The sequence below is a fragment of the Nipponia nippon genome, unplaced genomic scaffold, assembly GCF_047370975.1.
Source record: "Nipponia nippon isolate SJK-2023a ecotype South Korea unplaced genomic scaffold, ASM4737097v1 scaffold_5, whole genome shotgun sequence".
Taxonomy (NCBI): Eukaryota; Metazoa; Chordata; class Aves; order Pelecaniformes; family Threskiornithidae; genus Nipponia; species Nipponia nippon.
This window is the reverse complement of record NW_028262369.1, coordinates 42,440,870-42,462,346: the sequence shown is the minus strand read 5'-3', so window position 1 is coordinate 42,462,346 and position 21,477 is coordinate 42,440,870. Positions and strand designations below refer to the sequence as shown.

Below are 21,477 nucleotides of genomic sequence, written 5' to 3'. Positions count from 1 at the left end.
AAGGAATTAACATACAAAAAATACTTGTAAAGGGACACAGGAGGGACCCTTGCTTTGTTCACTCTGACACATCCTTGGCATTTATTTTATCTCAGTTTGGCAAAATTACATTGCAGCTGTCTGGAAGTGTTATTTAGTCTGTTATGAACTCTGCATGAAGTATTTTTAGGTTTGATTTTGTTGAGCCTCCTCTGTTTTAGTAAGTTATTTATAATTCATATGAGTTACATGAACCTGAGAGCTCCATTAACCCTCATTATGCCATTTCTGCAGTTCATAGTCTGAGCTCACATACAAACACAAAGATACACATCCAGCAGTGTCTTAAAAAAAAGATTAAAAATTTATCAACTAACTACTGATTTAAGGAGAAGCTAAGAGGCACAGCTAGCTTATTTATACTAAGATAGCACAGGTCTGTTTGATTGGTTTTAGTAGACCAGAGCCTAGTCTATAGTTTCTGACTTTTCCGTCTTGGTTTCTTGTCAGCTGTATCAAGAAAGCTTGCTTTCTATCACTCTGCTCCCCTCTAAGAACATAGTTCATTTTAATGGTATTTTGGGGGATTTCCCCCCCCTTCAATCGCATATGAATAGAGGAAAAGTCTCTCAGATATTTCACAAACCCTTCTCCTTCCCAGTTCACTCCCTCTACCCAGAAACAAATCTTCTGCTCCCCACCTTCATCAGAACTATCACAGAATCACCGAAAATAAACTATAGACAAAACCTCAAACAGACATATATTCTATTCCTCCAAAACTGAACAATTTAACATACTTGCATGATAAATTCGTGGCCCTGCATCATCTTAGAAATACAGGTGAAACTGATTGCCTTTGAGTGCTTTATGCTGACGGAGGATGTCATAAGAACTTTTTCTTAAATGGGAAATGAACAAATTTGTCTCAAACTAACAAAGACTTCAGGCCATGCGGCTCTTCCCTTTGGCTCTAAAGTCTTCAAAATCACTTTCTGAATTTATCATCCAAGCATTACAAAGTTCTTACTCGTAACTATGCATTGGGCTATCTGATCAAATGTGTAGGTAGGATTGAGCAGATCTAAAATACTGTGCTATGGAAAAGAAAGGAAAAAAGTGATCAAGTCAGTACTGTGCAAAGTGTCATAAATTATGTGTGGCCTGAAGTTCAAGAATGTTATTCTGAACATAACTGGCATGCCTTATGTTCCCCTTAGGTTTTAAGTCACTTCCAGTTCATTAATTTCTTTGTTAGTGTTGCCTCAATTACAAAAGATGATAGCTTATACTGTATTTTTTAAAAAACATAGTACAAAGCAGTGAATTTCCCTCTGTTTCCCAAGAAAAGTTTCTTAGAGTACTTATATTTCAACTGATAGGATGTTACTTGTATTAAAACAACATCAGCCATTCTCACTAATATATCCTCCCTCCTACAGCACTGCAAGGTCTTGGTCGGAAAGTGTGGGTGTTGCTGTCCTCTGGAAGTGCTCTTCTCTTTTGCATGGGACAGGACACATTTGCCTGGAAAGGTTTACCTCAGTGCTCCTATTTCAGAAACCCACTAAAACACAATTAAATATCTTTGAAGTCAACGATATTTGATCACGTAACGATGCAAGTACCAAAGTACTGATGGAAATGATGACACATTTTTAGAAATTCATATTATATTTTACAAAACTCTTTAAAAAGTTGCAGTACAGTTTCCTCAATTCTAAGTGTTCTTTTCAATTCCTGTGAGTAACCAGTAATTTATATATTACTTCAAGAGCAAAGGCAGAACCCATGTTCGTATTCTTGGGCATATTCCTTTAATTACAGGATATCCATGAATCTGTATCACGGGCAGGAAAAAATAAGTGCTGAAGTAACAATCAGTGATTCTGTAAGGTGAAATAAGAGGTTTTCTTTCATAATTTCACTGATGAAATAGTCAATTTGTAGCAGGAAATTCTCTCCAGTTGTTGACTGGAATGAAAGACATTTCACTAGGTACTAGTCATAGGAATCATTATTCATAAGTACATTCCTTTGTGTTTCAGTAAAACTAAATCAGACTTGGGTAGTGTGATTAGTTCATGCATGGAATAAAAACCATCAAAAAACACCACTGTATACAAGATTTTTAGTGATATACGCACACTCCTTTACTATCGATAAGGAACTCAGAAGAAACAGTAATGCACCAGTCCTTTTCCTTTAAAACTGTATCTCGGTACTAGAGCCTGGCATTTCTGCTGCAATTTCCTAAAGATTACAGGTTCGTTCTTCAGGAACCGCTGACATGTATCCAGTAAAAGACCAGAGGAGAGGGGCTAACATGATCATAAATCACTTGCAGTACTGCAGTCGTGGTGTTGTCAGGAGAACCTGCTCATCACAACATAAATCAGAGCTGACTGAAGGCTATGATGCCAGCAAGTGATTGTCTCAGAGGTCCAGGAAGACAGCAAGCAAGAGTGTCATATAACCCAGAGATCTCTTCATGCCGAGACGTCCTTTCTCAGCCAGCACACGACAGCTAGAGAGTCCCAAAGCATCCTAACAGAAACCAGAAAGCGTCTGTTTCGTGAATTTTGTCAGCCTTAGCTCTAAATATTTTAAGCCCACCAGCAATCATCAGCCTCCTTATATTTAGAAGTGCCTGAAAAGAATATGTATTTCATTGTGTTCTTGGATCATTTCTCTATGGGACATTTTGAAAGTACTGATTGATTCAAATACGATTCAAAAAGTATAACCCTAATATGCTTTATTCAGCTATCTCTTGAATTATGTCAGCCTTAGTTCTTACTCTTTTGCTTCATCCTCCCTGTGAAAGAGCTCGATTTTCAGCTACAGTAGTTTTCTTTTGGTAGGTCGTTAGCATATTACCTAGTAGGAACACCATACTAGACTGAGGAAAACTCTTATTAAAAAGGGTCACTGTAGAATAAGGAATAAAGAATATTACCCCACTCAGCTTTCCATAATAACGTTCCAGACTGATTGTTGTAAACCCAAACACCCAGTGCCTCTCTGGTTTCTTTACTTTGACTGCCCCTAGTCTAAGGGAGATAATTATCCATTAAATCTCAGGTTATTCTGTTACTGCGTACATCTCCTTCTGTTTTAATCTGTTATTTTTATTTGTATAATTCTATTTTCCTTCTTCTTCCCTACTTTCTCATTTAATCTTGTATTAGCCTATGTAGTATTTTTGCTTTTTTCCTCTTTTACAATAGATTGCAGACAACTGTTTCCCAACCCAGAAGGCTTAAATTACAGTATGAATATAGATTGTGAATTGCCTTAGATTCTTCATAATTACTAAAGACTGACTTTGTGCAGTAACATAACTGTCTGTATACAGTGCTGGAAGGCTTTTATCCTAATGGTTACATTCATAATGCATAAACCAGTATACTATGTTATAGCTACATTGCAGTTCATATGCCTTTGGCGTAAGTAACGGCTTTAAGTAATACGGAATTTATCATCTGTCCTTCAACATCTGATAAACCTCATTCTCCTTCAGGGCTGCTTTTCTTTTCCAACATACTGATATTCCCAACTGTCAGCCCTTTCAATTTCTATTTCATTTTTAAAGGGTCTGTATGGTCATCGCAGCCACACTGTTTTCTCCAGATTGTCTCAGTGACGGTAATATGTTTGACTATCTTCTCTACAGCTATTTAATATTTAAAATTTGACGTTTCTCACATATAGATTGTAGGGCCAGTTTTCTCTCTTTTTCTATTTGGTAAGTTCCTGGAGAATTGTTTTGTCTAATGGAGCAGTACTTGCATTTTGTGCTCTGAAACAATGTTGTTTCCAGTTCATTACATAAGGAGAAATGAGGCATCTTGTGAAGTAAGCATTAGAATATGAAGTCAGAAAGTCTGCATTGCTGAGCCAGATTGGTCTTTGGGGAAATTGGATATTTCCACCCCACTAAAAAGCTGTTATAATCACATTCTTTTGACTGCCAAGCAAGCTGCACTAGAGACTCCATTTGCTCCCTCCTTAACACATCTGACTTCTTAATACCTCACTTTTGAGTCGAAGCAAGAGATTTCACCATTGTTCTTGCGAATCTCTTGCACCTCCTGATTCTCAACCTTCGTTCCCATACTTGTTTCACTAAATTCTAGTATGTTTGCCAAGTCCAGGACGATGTAAACTTGCAGCAAGGCAGGAATGATATCTTCCGAATTAAACACTAATTCCTCCAAGGCCCAAAGTGCACAGAGGAAGAGTAAAAACAATAAATGGTGTTTATACCTAGATAGTATTTGTAACCTTTATACATTCAACCTTAGCTTTCCAGCTTTATCTCTAGAGCACAATGCAACTGAGGTAAAATCTGAAGTTTCTCATCTATGTAAACCAGTCTTTTCCTATCTCCTCCACTCTGCCTCCTTGCTCTAATGTGTTCAGGGTAGAACTGTCGATGATTCCACATTTCAGGCTTGAGAGTACTTCAGTCAATGCTTCAGGAGTCAGACGTACTTTCTTCTGTACTCGTGATCAAGCCACTGTTATTTTAAACCACCTGAAGCAGTTTGCCTGGGCCTTCCTTACCTTTACCTCCATTTAATTTCCTGTATGTTTCAAGTTAACGATATGCATGGAGAAAGGATAGCATCACACAAATGAGCTCATTTCTGTATGATATCGTGTTATGTTTTGAAAGAAATATTTACAAATCCAATGTATTCTGTTTGCCTCTGGGACTGCTGATCAGCTCAAGGGATTTATAGCCATGACATTTCCCATACATCTAGGAATTCACAACAGGAATGAAAATCATCAAGGAACACTGCTTTGGGATACTGTGTTGTGTTTTGTTGTCTGTTCTAAACATACTGCACAGTCCAAAATTTATTTATAGGCAATTAATCATACCTGCAAGAAACTACTAGGAAGTCCATACTAGCAGGGCTTGGACTTCAGCAAATCTAAGTCTACAGTCTGATATCTCAATTTCTTAATAGAGGTTCCCTCAACCTACAACTCCTAGGAAAGCATTTGAGCCTGCAAGGAAAGATGGAAAATCTGGAGCCAGATTACAGAGTTCTTATGAAAAGAGATCCAGATCTGGGAATCTGATTCTGAAATCCATTGTTCTAAACCTAGAAAGCAAACTGTAGCACAGAAAACTAATACATGGTAAGGGAGTGTTCTACATTCGTGTATGTACATAAGCCATGTAAAATTTTTAGGAAGAGGTCATATCATTTATGAAACTAACTGATAGAGAAAGCAGTTTGCTAAGAGAAAAATTTGGCCATTTATTTCACTTAAGAAACCATAACCATGAGTTCTGAAGAATCAAAAGCACACAAGAACTGCAAACAGCTTCTTCTGCATAGCTCAGACATGTATCTTAACAATAAACAAACATGAAAGACTGCCAGCAGCAAGACATTCGGTTAGATTTCCGGATAAAAGAAGATTGCTTGAATGTCCCCAGTTCAGTGTGTTTTTGCAGTCTGCTTTCCCAGGCTCTAGATCATCCTCACAGGCTGTTTTGCTTTTAGAGTATGGCTATATCCAGTACCCTGTTAAACAACAAAGTACGTATTTTTCAAGTCTCTATCAATTTTTCAAAAGAATTAAAGTGTCTAAGCTGGTCTATATTCTAAACCCTTTGAAATGAGAATTTGTTGTTCAGCCCAAAATATCCATTCATGATACTAATGAACCATTGAATTTATGTGAAGTGACTTGATGGACAAGTTTTCTGTGGATCAAAACGTCATTTGCAACCTAGGGACTTGTCTCTTTAACATACTAACAATTCATTAAAAGGAAGCATTCCAAAATGTTTCATTTTGTATCAGTCATTTAACAAAATCTCCAGCGATAAGTTTAATATTTTAAATTAATCAGAATATTTTTAATTCTTCATACTACAGATAAAAAATGTGCGTGTCACTAACTTTATCTGCTGTTTCCCTTTAACTCATGAAATAATTCGTCTGCATCCTTAGTACACTGAACAATGAATCGAAAATCTCACAGTCCAGAGCAGAGCTTAACCACGTGAGTAAAATTAATCTATCCAAACCAAAAGAATCATGATACATCTCTTGTGCAAATCACGCAAGTCATGCTTTGCCTTTAAACTGATTTTGATGATTTGACTATAATGAGCAAAAGCCATTTGCAAAGTGACTGTCATTTAATTAAGTTTCTCCAGACCTAAAATTTAGCACTTTATTTTAAAACTCCACTTAAATTCTTCCAGGAAAACATGGTATAAATTCAAGCTGGGTTTTGTTGAAGTGCCCTTCACGAAATGGCTTGTATTATCTGTAAAATGTGCATGTAGCAGTAAAAGAAAAAGAGCTCCCAATGGAGATAATTTAGAAAAGTATTATTAACAGTCTGCAGCCTCAAGTGGTCATCCCTTGCATCAGATTTAAGATCTGCAGAAGTCTGTTTCCTAAACAGTCTAAAATAGGCGAGAAGCTGCAACAAGCTAATTATTGGTGTATTGGGTTTATTTCTATTGACAAAGCTAACGACTTTAAAATTATCTGTTACTGTCTATCTATTAGACAAGTTTTCTTGTTATTACTGACTGCACACTGCTGAAGTCATGCATTAATATTTCTACTTTCCTTGCTCCTCTGACCCTTTCCTTCCCCCTTTTGACTGCAAGAAACCTTATGAGAAATAAGAACACAGGCAGCAGGCATTTCTCTACAGCAACCATGTTCTCAAGCTAGAGAATGTATTTTTCACCCCCTTTTTTTTCCCTGCATTATATGTTACATTAAAGAAAAAAACCACCTAATTCTTGCAAATAGCCCTATGGCATCCCATCTGGCCCCAAAAAAGACAAGTATTTTCCCTAAGCACTGGCTGAGGTGGGTTCCATTTGTCACTTTTCTCCTTATTTGTGACAGATTGACTATGTATTATCTTCATAAGAAAACAAAGAAACAATAATTTGCTAGTCCATCAAAAGCAAAAAGTCAATAAAAAAGTATATGTGAAATGCAGTTTCTTCAGCTTCCCACTTGTGACCTCTGCAATATTCTCTTCAGCATCTTCCTATTTCTGTCAAACCATCTCTTTTTATATAGATTTTAAATCATTTTATTGTAGTTATAAATTTAAAACTGATTTCCAAGGCTAAAAATGATGGACCTTAGTGCTTTCTTATTGCTATTTAATTGCCTTAACACCACCAGCACTTTGACAAATTGGCTGAGATGTATCCATTTTTTTCCGGTTTCGTGTTAGTAGTTTTTACTGTTATGGTTTAATGTCTTGGTGCTTTTTAAAAGTCAGTGTGTAGTGGGTAATACATTCCACGCCAGGAGAGCTGAAGCTTGGCTAGGGACATACCAGTGCAAGAGAAAACCTCAGAACAGAATTTTCGCTTGGTTGGGACAGACGGCTGTAAAATACAGAAAAAAACTGTATAGTTGTAATTATTTCTGCATTACACTGCTTAAGCAGCAGAATGGCAAGTCACACCCCTTAACAGGAAGGGCACCTTGCCTGCAACTTGCAGGTAATTGTATTAGGCTTCAAATAATTAAAGGAAAGCTATGATAATTTTATTTAGTTTTAAATACTAAATATTTTAAGCCCACCAGCAATCATCAACCTTCTTGTATTTAGAAGTGCGTGAAAACAATATGTATTTCACTGTGTTCTTGAATCGTTTCTCTATGGGACATTTTAGAAGTACTGAGGGATTCAACTATGATTCAAAAAATATAACCCTAATATGTTTTACTCAGCTCAGGATAAAAGGTACGAAATAAAATTCCAGATATGGTGTAGGCAGATCTTTGAAAAAGACAGTCCACTTCTGACGCACTATCGCCAGTGTTCTCAAGCTGGATTAAGATTTTCAGAGGACAGAAAAGCAGCCAGATTTTTTTTTCACATGGATTTTGCTGGAAATATTAAATACTTCTTAATTTTCTCCTCCCAGGCTCCATTTGGAAATGTAAGCTCTACTTGTTTACAGCATTTCCTACCTCTCTCTTGCTATCAAGATGCTGAAAAAGACAGTTTCACCCCTCTAAACAATGTGTCACATAGAGCACACGTCACGTCCCTGATGTTTTTATTAACAAGGGCATACTGGGTTTCCAGGTGAAAATTGAACTGTTTCTGCTCACTATGAAGACCAAAATTATGATGCTTTGTTTGTTTATGAAAGACATTATTATGACTCATGATACTACATGAGGGTTCACAGAAATCATACAGCAAAATATTTTCTTGATTAAAGTAGTTCACCTTTAGCTCCAGCAATAATGACAACAAAATTTCAACAGTTTTTCTCTGTTGACAACCAAAGTATCAATATTCTTGGTTCTTTCAGTGTATGAATGGTTTGGGGGCAAGAGGGCTATATTTACGTATCTGGATCTTGAATACTATATTCTGTACTATATTATAGAACTGATAGGAGTCTTTTTCCTTTTAAATTACAGAAAAATGCATACCAGATAGTCTGGAACTTAAGCTTTCACGAAATCCAAATAAGCATCTCAGGTGAACTGTGTAACTGCCTGTAGTTTGAGTCATTTCAGTTTGAAGATATGGTGATATCACAGAAATGAATTAAAACTTTGCCTCTGCAGACATTCAGGTTTCAACAGACCTGAAGAATATAGTGATTTTCTTTCAAAATGCTGTGCACTGTTTGATATTAGGTGGGGGTCTTACCCTCATGACCTTTACAGGAATTTGAATTGAAATTTCCATTTCTAGTTTTGCGATCCTTGAGATGAGTTTGTGCATGTTTTTTAAATTATCTTTTTGGGTTGAAAACACTTTTCAGGAAATCCAGCACAAGTTGTGTCTCCAAAGTTATTATTTGCCCTCGTGCAAATAGTTCCTTCACTTTCTGCATCACTGCTAGCCAAGCTGCAGAAACGAATTACAAGATTTAGTAGAAATCTTTTATTAGATTTCGCTGTCATTTGCTAATGAGTTAATTAAATCTCCCTGTAAAATTAATATCAATCTCAAAAGTTATGTAAATGCCTTCGTTAACCAAAATCTTGGCCCTTTTTTATTCATTAGATTTAAAAGCTTATGTAAAACTTCACCAGCTTTGCCTGTGAATTTTATTCTCCACAATCCCATTGCTAAGCAGTCCTTTAAAGACTCACTGACTTTGTGATTCTTAATTGGTGAATTCCCCCTACTTCAAGCTAGAAAGAAAAATGCCTGCACTAAACATCTTGTGGACAGAAACCTTTTCCTCTGGAAATGAAATCGTTGCTTCTAAGCTATTCATTGATGCCCGCTCCTCACACATTTCATATTTTTCTCCTGTGAGATAATAGTCATCTCTACAGTTTTTAATTTTGGTATTGTAAACAGAGGATTACGACTGTACGCAAGGATTAAGTGCTGGAGACTATAAAAAATAGCCTTAGAGTCAAACTGCTGAAAAGACATTTTAAAAATATAGGTTACAGACTGTATGGAGAGTGTCAGTAAACAGAAGGCTTCTGATGTGGTATCGCCTGAGTCTTCATCATTTATACTCCTCCGTTGTCAGCTCACTAAACCCCGCAAAACTGCAAAACTCCAGTCATCTCGTAAATTGGGAATGACCTCGTTTCCTTTGGTCATAAAATGCGACTGTAAAAGAACGAGTATAACGTGACGTGATGTGTACCGTTATTTTTTTAGAATATTTTGCATTTGGAAGCTGAAACGCGAGCCTTTTGTGTGGGCTAAGTCATTGATCAGTTTGATGTCAGAACTGCTTACTGTGCTGTAAAAGCTTTGCTCTCTTCCGCTGCCATCGCCTGTAGCATCATCCATCCCACTGCACGACTGCAAAGCAACACAAAGCCCAACCATTTTCCACCGTCTCCTCAACGTTATTAGTAGGAGACCACAGCTTTCTAACAGGATTCAGTGCCTGTTTTAGAGAGACATGAAAAATGGGGTAAGGGATAACAGATTACAGAGTGAAGAATCACAAGCATTGAAATTATTAACCTTCAAGTGGCTTGCTGGGGTTAAACCACAACAACCACTATGCAAGCCACAGTTATATTATGAACATAGCTGTTTAGACTATCTCTCCAGTTTTTATTTTCCACAAGATTCAAGAAATATTCTACATTTATCTCAGTGTTTACATTGCCTCACAATTTTCTGTGCCTAGATTTACGAGAACTTTCAAAGTACACCACTCTTTTCTAATCAAAAAACATGGCCTCTCCTGAGTTGCTAACTATTGCATATATGGATTTTTCTGAGCATTGTGCTAATACTAAAACTCTGCGAAGTGGTACATCAATCACACCTAAGTCAAACTGCTGGTAGAAATGGAGGAAGGGAAGTCAGAATACAAATGACTTCTTTCAAAACGACGTGGATATCTGTGGTTGTCCAGCACACCTGCTGAGCCTGGGATCCTCGAAAATCATAAGCTATATGAACAACAGTAGCCTTATTTGTCCCAAAAAAGAGGCAACTTCCAATACTAAGAATATTAACTAGTTCAGGATTTTGTTAATTCTCAAGGATATCAAGCCTCACACAGCAAGCAGTATTCCCGAGGTGACAGAATCACCGTGCTGCAGATGGGCACACTAGCATGACAGCCACTGTCCCATGCATAAATACTGAATTTATGAAAAGGTGTTTTGGATTGTCTGTCTTCTAGGTGTCTTTCTTTTGTTACAGTCAAGTGACAAGTTAAGAGGAAAGAGGCAGCAATCCCTAATACCTCACCACCAAGTATGTCTCAGTACTTACAGCACCATTTTTTTTCCCTCTCTCTTCCTCCCTGCAGCTTTCTTTTCCTTTCTCCTACTAGTTTTACAAAGTTATTGTAAACTTTTCATGTTCAAACTAGCTTTTACAATCTTGCTTCTCACGTATAGGCAGAAATCTCAATCATCCATGTCAAAACTTAGAAATTAGCATTTTGTCATTTCAGGAAAATGAAAAATAACAACTGTTTGCTTTCTATACCCTTATTTAAGCATAAAATTATTTTATAGCATCTTTGATCTCAGAGCATGCTTTGTGGCATATACGCGGACTATTTTACCCACTGCTGAAACGCAGCCATCTCTGATGTAAAACACAGCACCTGTTTAATTGTCTTCAAAGCACTCTACAGCATTTAGAACAGATTACAGTATCCAGCTGAAACTGCAGGAAGCATTTTGCTAGACAGAACATAGCTAACTCTACTGGAATTTGGCCATAGCGTTCTGTCTTGCAGGAAAGATCACCTGTGGGATTGTCTCAATGTTCACTTATACTCTTTATATGCTTTCATCCCTGTTTAAAAGTGAACTAGTCCTTCCAGGCTGGTGCTGAGAAACGGTATACATTAAAAATGGATTCGCTTGCAGTGAGACACGTTCACAAAACCTTATTTTTTTGAGGATTTTGCAGGAAACACATGCAGTGCTTTCTGAACAACCACATTTCTCAGTCTTTCTGCCTACTGCCTCGTATCTCAGAAGGGAAATGTTAATGCCACTGTTGTTAGAAAAGCCTAACAGGAAGATGCTACAGCCTTTAAATGCCATTATCAGTGCCATGCTGGTTAAACCTACAAATTTTTGGCTAGTATCTAAATGTACTGCAGCCTTTGGGGTTCCAGACTACTGGAAGTAAGCACTAGTTTAGACTTCTGAGGAATTTTCCCTATTTCATCCTTACAGAGGATATGACAGGGATATGTTAGCGGAGGGAATCAGTATGACATGGCAGTTTGAGAAGAGACTTGCCAAAAGACTGTATGACACATGGTGGGATGAAGGGCAAGTCAATAGGACAACCCTCCCCATTTCACTTTTTCATTCGTCAGTTTAGAGACTCTTGACAACCATCTGCATTAGGAAATAAAAGGAGGATAAAGCCAAGTGTTTCTGTAAGGCAAAGCTGTTAATTTACAAAGAACATACAAGGACCTGTTTGTCAGAATACAGCAGAAATCAAACAACAGTAGATGGTTCCTTTGCTCTCAGTTCCAAAGACAGCCCTTAGCCAAATGTGAATACAACCATACTACTAAATATAAAGGAGATGAGCTGCTCTCTTGACCCCGAGGCACAGCTCCTTTCCACACACCAAAATCACTCTCTTCCCCTCCTGAAATGCTGCATCCATGTCCAAACTATCTAACGCTGAATCATGCCCAGGCATAAAAGGAAAAGGTAATCACAGGGAGTGTGTTAACAAGAAACAAGATTGTTTGCTATGGGCCAGTGTCCAACCCCATGTCCCAGCCCTGTTTTATTATGTACAGACATATTTTATATTTTATTATTTTAATATTATTAATATTCTTTTATTATTATTTTTAATTTATTTTTATTATTTTATTGTTATAGTAATATTCTATTAATATTATTTTAATATTTTATTATGTACAGACAGCCCATTAGTCTTTTCCCAAAGCCAAAATTCCCCTTTTACAGGGAATTTTATTTTACAAACCTTTTCTACTTTTCATTTCTGTCTTTTTTGCGCTCACAAAGATTCAAGGAGATTTAAAAAAGGGACTGAACAAATTTACCTGTGGCTATTAAGTGTGACAGTCCACAGGCAACCTCCAGTTTAGGGGTCTGTGACCACTGTCTGCCAAAAGCTGTGAGCATATATTAACCAGAGGAAGGTTCGGTTATACTGGCCATTTTCACAGAGCCTAGATGGACTTCTGTTCTAAGTATCTTATGTATCTGTTTTCTGACGTCTAATTGCAGTCAGAGCCAGCTGAAACCACTTATTTTATTAAAATACAACAGAATTCACTGATTTTCATGGCTCAAGCTCTACTCCAGGATTATATATGATCTAACTTCATGGTGAATTTCAGCTTCTAGACATCTCAGAAGAACCAAGTTACTTTTTAAATTTATGCTCAATGGAAGCCAGCTCACCTGCTTCACCCACCCTCAACAGAATAATGTGTATTTTGAGGATGGAAAAAGGACAAAATTACACATGGTTAAAAACCCTTAGGCATGAGGATTACTCCAGGAGGAATTATGCATAAATCCTTTTATCCAATCCCTACAGTTTTCAAAAGAACATGGAAACTGCAGTACTGTGCGATGCCCAACCAATTCCAGACCCAGGAGCACCCAACATTGCACCCTGCCATTCAGTGGATGTTCACGGCAAGAGGACGGATCCCAGGATTTTCCAAAAGCATGCAGATTCCCAGCCTCTGTTGAAGGGAAAAGGAGACTCTGCACAATCTTTTGTCATTCTCTACTAAATAGATATCTCTCTATATTTTAGAAAAGAAGCTTTTTAAGTAAGCATGAATAACCTTGATCACCCAGAGGACAGAACAGAAAAGGGTGGTTTCACTGAACTCTTTTTCTCCCATTAGATCCATCATCATATCACACATTTGAGGGAAAAGCTTATGAGGTTTTACTGAGAATCTGATATAAACGTTATTGAAAATTAAAATGGCAGGAAATCAACTGAAGAAGTTTTTGTTTTCATTTCAGTTAGTCCTTCCCTGCCCTTTTTTTTTTTTCCCCAGCTGTTTCAATTAACTGCAAACTTTCCTAAAGCACACTGCCCAGCCTGCTTCTAGTTTCTGGCAATTCTCGTCATGAACTAAGCCCACTGTAGACACACTACTTTGTTACTCTGTCCACTTGGGAATTGCTAACAGCAGAACACAAGAGAATAGGTGGGGAAAAAAAAAATTAAAATGCTCTCTAAGAACAAAGTCTTCCTTCATTCAGGAAACCTGAAAAATGAACAAGCAGATAGCTAAGACCACTACAGTAAGAATGTCACCTCAACAGCACTGGTATAGAAGCATGTAAGGGACAACAGACTTTAAAAATCCTTTGCTCAATACTTTTACTATCAGTGGAGATGTCTGACTGAAGAATGTCACCTTGTAGGCATAGATGAGCCGGCAAAAGGCTATTCTCTAGAAAGGGCACGTACCTCTCAATCTGCGCTTACAAAGAACTTGGATATTACTACTCACAGGTAACACTGCAAAGCCAGAGGGTTTTGTTGAACAAAAACATAGAGTTAGATGAAGAAGTTAATGTTTTCTCAGTGTTTCTGAATTCAGAGAATTGGAATTGAACTGCAAAGGCAAAGATGTACTTGGTCAGTCCACCTGAGCTCTATGCATTTTAATTGCTATTCAAATTCTGAGAACTTTGCTTTACACATGCATTAACCATACGTGAATAATAATGCTCAGGAACATGACTAATGTACTAACATACATTTTTTAAATCAATGTACTACTGAGTCACCTCTAGAATACACCACATGAAGAAAAAGAACTCTAGACAGTATAGACCAACACCGTAACAAGGGAAGCGTTGACTTTTATGCATGAGCTTACTTTCTAAACCTAACCTGTCAAAGTACAAACTTACTGAGATTTAAGATTCCTGACTTTGCTCTGCTTCAAAGGAAGCTATTTAAAAGACAGCTGAGCCATGAGTATGCAATCACTTTGATCTCTATCTGCATAAAATGCAAGGTTTTAGGCAAAGCCTTTATAGCATTTACCCATGAACACAATTTTGAATTGTAAGAAATATTTAGGAATGAGGTAACTTTTTTTTTTTTTTTACATACATTAAATAAGCTGGTATCAGGGTTAAGTGACTGCTGCTGAACTTCACCATTTCTGCTTTCTTACAATCACTGTTTGTTGTCCTCCAGCCAGGAGGTAATTAGACATTTTTCGTGTGTGTGTGTGTTTGTGTTTTTTCACATATTGCTGACTCTTTTGAATATTACAGAACTGGTATACAGTAACTCTGCTAACAACACTGAAATTGTTACAGATTCACATACTTCTACGCAAGATCAAAATACGGCATCTGTAGTCATTCTGTATAAATATTTTAGCTTTTACTGACTTTAGGAGAAGGCAGCTATGAAAAGAGAAAGTTATCATACCAGGAAAAATTTCAGGGTAATAAAGAGTAACGTTCAGATTTTAGAACTGCTGTTGCTTTCTAGCTCTTGTTCAGAAAACTGCTTCACGGTAGTTTATCATAGACTAGAAATGTGAAATTGCACCTTTAAAAAAAAAAAAAAAGGCAAAACACAGAGCTGAAATGAAACACAGATCATAAGGTTTTGTTTCCACTTCCTAACAAGATGAGAATAACTCTTCAGTTTTTCTGTGGTTTCTGGTAAGATCTTTCTATATGTGATTTCAGATGTGTTTCTCACAAAAATTTTCTACTCATTTTTTAATTCTACTGCCATTTTTTAATTTACCCAAATATTTATGGCAAAATACAGCTAAAATTATTTTTAATTCCTTAACAGAGAGGTTTTATGGACATTTCTACAGTTCTGATAAGAACACGAACAAAATATAGTTCCAGTGAGTATTTCCACTGTTCGGGAAAGAAACCTTTTCAGAGCCTATGTCTCTGTTCCCACATATGTCTTCTCTCGCAATACTCCTCTGAAGCAACTATTTGACAAATGGGTGCATGAAATAAGGAATGTTAGATAGACAGAATATTGACTATTACACTGAACAAGTAACGCCCCGTCTAAGGGAAAGGTGTAGCCTATGTAAACAAACCAAAGTTTAGCATTAAATTTGCAGCAGTATAGGACACAGCTGCCACATACTTACCTACAGTCCTAGAAGAGCAGTTTTGCAGCTTTCCAGTGTCAGCTATACTACTGTCAGTCCCTGGGCTAGCACTGCATTAGCAGACTCGCATAGACCTCTACAACCTGCCATCATCCCTGCACTGCAGTGCAAATGTGCTTTAAAGCCCTTGTGCAGTTCTAGGGGATCTAACTTCAGCACCGTGGGGAATCCAGATACCAACTAGGTAGTAATTTTAAATTATATGGCCAGCCAAGAGTGCTAGAGGATTATCTCCTGCTATGCTCTTTAAAGATGTATCTAGCAGCAATACTGTGAATCACACACACATCAGCAGGTTTTCTCTTTAGCAGGTAAACTAGTTGGAAGAAAATAAAGTTCTGAACTATGTTAATGAATACTCTATCACAAGAACCAAGCAGTATGACATCTGCTAGGAATAATCATAATAACCAAACAAACAGCATTCTTTGCAGGAGTTGACAATACACTGGTTTAAGGATAATCAGCAGTAATTATTCATCTGGACTTTAGAAAAGCCTTTTATTGTCTTTTGAATGTACTTTGTCCAAGGTTAAAACAGTCAGGAGGGGACAGATTATGTTCTTTTGTGGAACAGAAAATGTTTAAGAGAAGACAACCAAAAATCTTAACAGCTGCAGCTCAATGTGATTTAAAAAAAAAAAAATCTATCATGACTTTAAGGAAATGTGTTGGAACTGGGGGGAATTAATGTGCTTATTAGACTTCTGAAAGAAGACAGGAACAAAAAAGGTGATAAAACTGGTGAATGACAGTCTTTTTTGTGTTAGGTCTAGGGAGGATACTGAGCTACTTCAGAAGAACCCAATAAAACTATAAAATTATGCAACAGTGCCAAATGTTACCTAATCCATATTGGAAGTAATCAGTGGAGTTACTCGGGAAGCTGATGAATTGCCAATGAAGTGCAACAGTTCAGCAAAAAGCCTGACTCTTGATGCCATCCTGGGCTGTTCGATATGCACATCTGTTCAGTGGACAACTTTGAGCCTATCTCCACAGAAACATGAACTCTGTTTCAAAGACTCAAACACCTCCAGTCACTATGCCCTTCATCATGCTGAGGCAATGCCTGACTGCCCTCTCAGTCTCAAGACACCATATCACCGGTGGCTTGCCACAGGGTCTCTGTCTTCAGAGAAATATACATAATGGCCACCATCACACAATCCAAGCTATTACAAAATTTATCTTCTGAAATACAGAAAATATGCTGAGTAAAACAGCTGCCATTACAGAACCGTGAAATGCAGGAGCGCTTCTGAAGCTCTGGATCCAGCAGCACATCCCCATACCACCACAAGCCGATACCGGCCTGAAACGTGGCACATATCAGCCATGCTTGCACTCTGGTTTTCACAGTAAGGAAACCCAGATGCCTGGCTGGAGCCAGGGTATTGCAGCAGTTGCTTACTCCAGACAAGCAGGAGGCCAAGGCCCTAGAACACACCCCGGGGGTAAGCACAGACACCGCTACAAAAGGTGATTTATAAAACCTAATGCTGCTATTGACTCCTTTGGAATCAGTAGAACAACAGAAAGTAGAGTCACCACTAGCTCTCAAAAGGTACCAAGAGTGTTATGAGATTTAACAAAACTGAGTTGTTTCATGGGCTTGATTACTCTATTTGCAGTATCCAAATGCACCGATGAAGGGTTTTTTTCTATTAAGTAGCTGAAAGCAGTTTGGGTTGTTGGAAGTAGATGAAGGTTATAATTTTTAAAAAAAAAAGGTTTTTCAATGGAAAATTGCAGACTTGGATTGAACACAGCATTTCTCAAATTTGTAATCTAATCATGACTTCTAGTAAGTACGTTTTTCACACAAGACATAATTAAACTGTGGAACTCCATGCCAGCGGATGTTGTGCCTCCTAGAAGTACAGATGAGTTTAAAAGTTACTTGAGAAATTCATGGAAGAAAGGATCATGAAAGACTGTTGAACACAAAGTTACAACCTCTGGCCCAGTAAGTACCACAGGGTGCTGGAAGGTTACACCAAGAAAAGTATTACTAGATGTTTGTTCTCTTCTTACACTCTTTTAAGCATCCACTGCTGGCCATTGCTAGAGGAAGGAACTAAATGGATCAAGGAGACTGATCCAGTGAAACTTTTTTTTTTTTACTGGGATACTTTTTTGGAACTGAGCAAAAAAATCGTGTTTTCTTATTCAGACATCAGTGTCATCAACTACCAGTTCGTATTCTGAAAGCAGTCCAAGTTCTCTGGAGAAAACGGCACTTGTGTGTTATTTTGTCCCAGGAGTTTTGATATCAATTAGACAAAGTATGTGAAAGAAATCAAAATGCATGCAAACAAGTCCATGCATTCAATATGCTACAGGTAAATAAAACCACATGTTTAGTGTTTAATTGATTATCATTTTCATATTTAGGTCTTTTACTGCAATGTCTATGTATACAGAGAAACTAGCAAAAAGCTTATTTTTCCGTGCAGAATCTGTATATAAGCAAATAACTCCTATTCTTTCACTGTTTTCAAAAGCATCTCTTCAGTGAATTAGTTTTTTTCAGCGTTTGAAACATTTCACAGCTCACCTTCCTGTGTAACTCCCAGAAAACACGTAATACTTGGGTGCACAGAATTTTGCTGTATTCTGTTGCTGGAAGACTCCTTATCAGATTATATAATAGCTCTCAATGTGTTTTTCAATTTCTTTTTAAAAAACTGATTTTCCATGTGTCCTCATTAAACTGTAGAGATTTATTGAAATAATTCTAAATGAATGCTGGAAGAGAAAAGTCTAGCCTGAATTTGGTGTACAAGCTCAGAGAATCTGAAAAACTGTTTGCAGGGTTTTAGTATCGTTAACAAATGCATTCATGATCACACACTTACAAAAATGCGTCCTTTCAGTTTCACTACGGGTTTCCTTCATACAAACCACCAAAATTCCTTAAGAAAAATATAGTCTTTTGGAAGCAGATTCAGACACAAAGTCCATAACTGCCTCTGGGAAAAATACAGTACTCTATCTCTGCAAACTTTTAAGCAAGTTCTCTCTAAAATAATGGCCATTCGAACTCCTTGCTCAGCATTTCTTCTATTTAAAATAATTCTAAAAAAGTAAAAATATCCCAATGCCACAATGATTTCTACACTCTCTTTTTCTGGATTCTTCCCCCCCCCCCCCCCCTCGCTAATTTATGATAAAGATAAATTGCTGCTGAACCTGGAGATCATTCTACAGCACTAGAGAACAGTAGATTTAACAGCAGATGAGAGCCAAAAGAAGCCTCAAAATGCTACATGAGCAATCCACAATTTGTCTTCTGTTCCCATCCAAACAGCAATGAAGACATACTGAGGCTGCCAGCCCTGGATGTAATGCAGTAACTCTCAGTATAAAACCTTGTAAACTAACAAGAACATTGAGAAATGTGAATCTTTACTGCCTCAATGTTCTTTCATGAACAACAATCATCTTCATAACAAGATGTGCAAATTATAAAGTCACTGATGTTTGTAATTTATGGGAGATCAACAAATCAAGGAAGGTTCAGAAAGGTTTCCGAGATTGACAGCTTTTGTGTTTCCATGGGCAGGTTGACAGTTCTCCCCTTTCCCATCTGCTTGGACGAGGCTGGTATCGTGTTTAGGAACAGACCTGAGCGTGTTTCTGCCAACGCAGTGATGGGGAGCGGGGGGTTATTTGTGTTTGGGTTTGTGATTCGGCTTTTGCATTTCAGACAGGAACACATACCACTCTGCAGGGACTGAACTAATTAAGTGCTAATTGACTCTCTAGCACCTATAAAGAGGTAATTCACCCATGCCATCTCCCACTGGAAACTGCAATGATTATTAGCGTAGAAAGGACCGCTTATTTAGTGGTCAGCATAAGATAGTCATAAGTATTTGTTAGTAAGACCAGAAAGACAGAGGGCAAGTAAGGATGTGAGTGTTTTTAATGGACGATTACATCTGGGTAGCTCGATCTCCTTTCATGCTGTGGCTGTTGTGTGCTGCAGTCACGCCTCTCACTGCCAGCCTGCGCTGGGATGATAATCAGTCACTATGAAAACTCATTAGCTTCACAGCAATGAGTCCTCCACTGCTGAAGCTTGGTGCTGTTCTTAGTACCATGGCAATGATCTCTAACTGGATGTCCCAAACTCTCCCATCTCTGGTAGGACTAAATACCACCAGAATAACCACTTCAGATACTCTAGTAAGTAGCTGTGATGTGTTGCAAGCCATCTTAATGCTGAAGTAGTATTTAAGTGCCAGCAAAAGCTTTAGTTTGTTGCCTCTTTGTAAATCTCTTTTTAAGCTACTAATCTTCCTATCATCACTTAATGCATGCTTCTCTTTGGGCATCATAGAACTGCACATTGGTTAGCATGTTGTGGTCTTACTATGAAAGGAAAGATTTTAAAATAGCATCCTTAAATATTTAAGAACAAATGCCTTCATCTTGAGCGTGAAATGCTAAAAATAGTACAGCAATGTCATTTTATTTGTCTAGACTTTTTTCCCTATGTTTACTGCTCCAGAAAAATGTGTTGCATTGTTAAGGGAAAAAAAAAATATCTGGCAGTAGGTTTCTTTTTGTCTGAATAATGTTACCTATTAGCTATTCACTACAATATGCGAGGAGTCTGATTCTGTCCTATTTTTCTTTATCGGAGTACAGTTAAGCAAATAAATAGCTGTTAGAAATAAAATAAAATTGGTACTAGGAGGTTGGGTACCAGAATTTTAGAAAGGTTGATATGGGAATAATACAGATGACACAAATATCACTTTGTATGGTTGATGCTCATATAGAGCAACCTCTGTTAATGAAGACCTACAGAAAAGCTGTGATTAACTACTCATGAGAAGCCTAAAAATTAAAGTAATACTTTAACTGGACAAGATGGAACACTATACTGGTATTCATAAATTAAACTAGAACACCATTCTCCTAAATGTTTAGTAAAACACTTTGTGTATCTTTTTGTGTAACTGCAATCAGATGTTTACATAATAGTATGTTATGTAAAAATGTAAATTTAACTATTTGTACAGTAGTACACTATGCTCCAAACTTAGATTTAGTTGTAACTAAAAATGATGCATTTACTAATCAACATCTAATTAACTGAATATACGCATGCAGGAAAAACATTACTGCAGAAAATCACTGCATTTAGGCTTTAAATATTACTACTTTAAAATTAATTAAATGATGTTGTAAGAAAGAATTCTGTTGTGTTTTAGAGCAGCAAGAAGGTGAGAAGACAAGGAAAAGCTCTATTTTATTTTCCTTAAATGCAACTTGTGCTCATTGAACTACAATATATATTGCTAGTTCTTGTGGCAATATGATATTACAAGTAATAAAGTTCCTTATCACATTTAAATCCATGTTTAAGGTTGCAACTGAGTAACTAAGAGATGCATACTAGTTATTATAACACACACACATATATATATCTATTTATACACACACACATATATATGTGTTTATATATATTAACGTGTCCAGATTCCAAGTAGTGTAAACTGTCACGCTTCCCTTGGCTACAACAGAGCACTGCTGATATAAATGCCTCCTAAGTATTATTTCAATAATGCTCTTTGCACGCATTGGGTTGGAGTTACATGCACATTTTGTGTTTCAAGAGGGGTGGCAGGAGTGCCTGTAGAGCTGGGGACACAATCAGAGAAACCTGATTATCTGAGCTTGGCAACATCTGCCAAGCAAAAAAAAAAAAAAAAAAAAATCAACTTCAATCATGTGGGGTTCTTTTTGCATAAAACCAAGCACCCCAAATCTGCTACCTTTTTCTAAACTTTAGATGTTGGCTGAGAGACTTTATGCCCCAGGTGCTCACTAATACTGAGGTCATCACTGACTGGTTT

The 21,477-nt window shown here is 37.3% G+C and overlaps 1 protein-coding gene across 2 annotated transcripts in view; it reads left to right on the top strand.

Annotated features, from left to right (window-relative positions):
• Window positions 1-21,477, top strand: part of OLFM3 (olfactomedin 3) — a 69,701-nt gene that overhangs the window by 25,546 nt on the left and 22,678 nt on the right. Inside the window, exon 1 of one of the 2 annotated variants that reach the window (XM_009468295.2) lies at window positions 19,670-19,798. The exons of the other annotated variant lie outside the window; for it this stretch is intronic. Coding sequence (XP_009466570.2) covers window positions 19,670-19,798 — 129 coding nt within the window. Of the gene's footprint in view, window positions 1-19,669; window positions 19,799-21,477 lie in introns of those variants that run through there. 2 annotated transcript variants of the gene reach the window in all.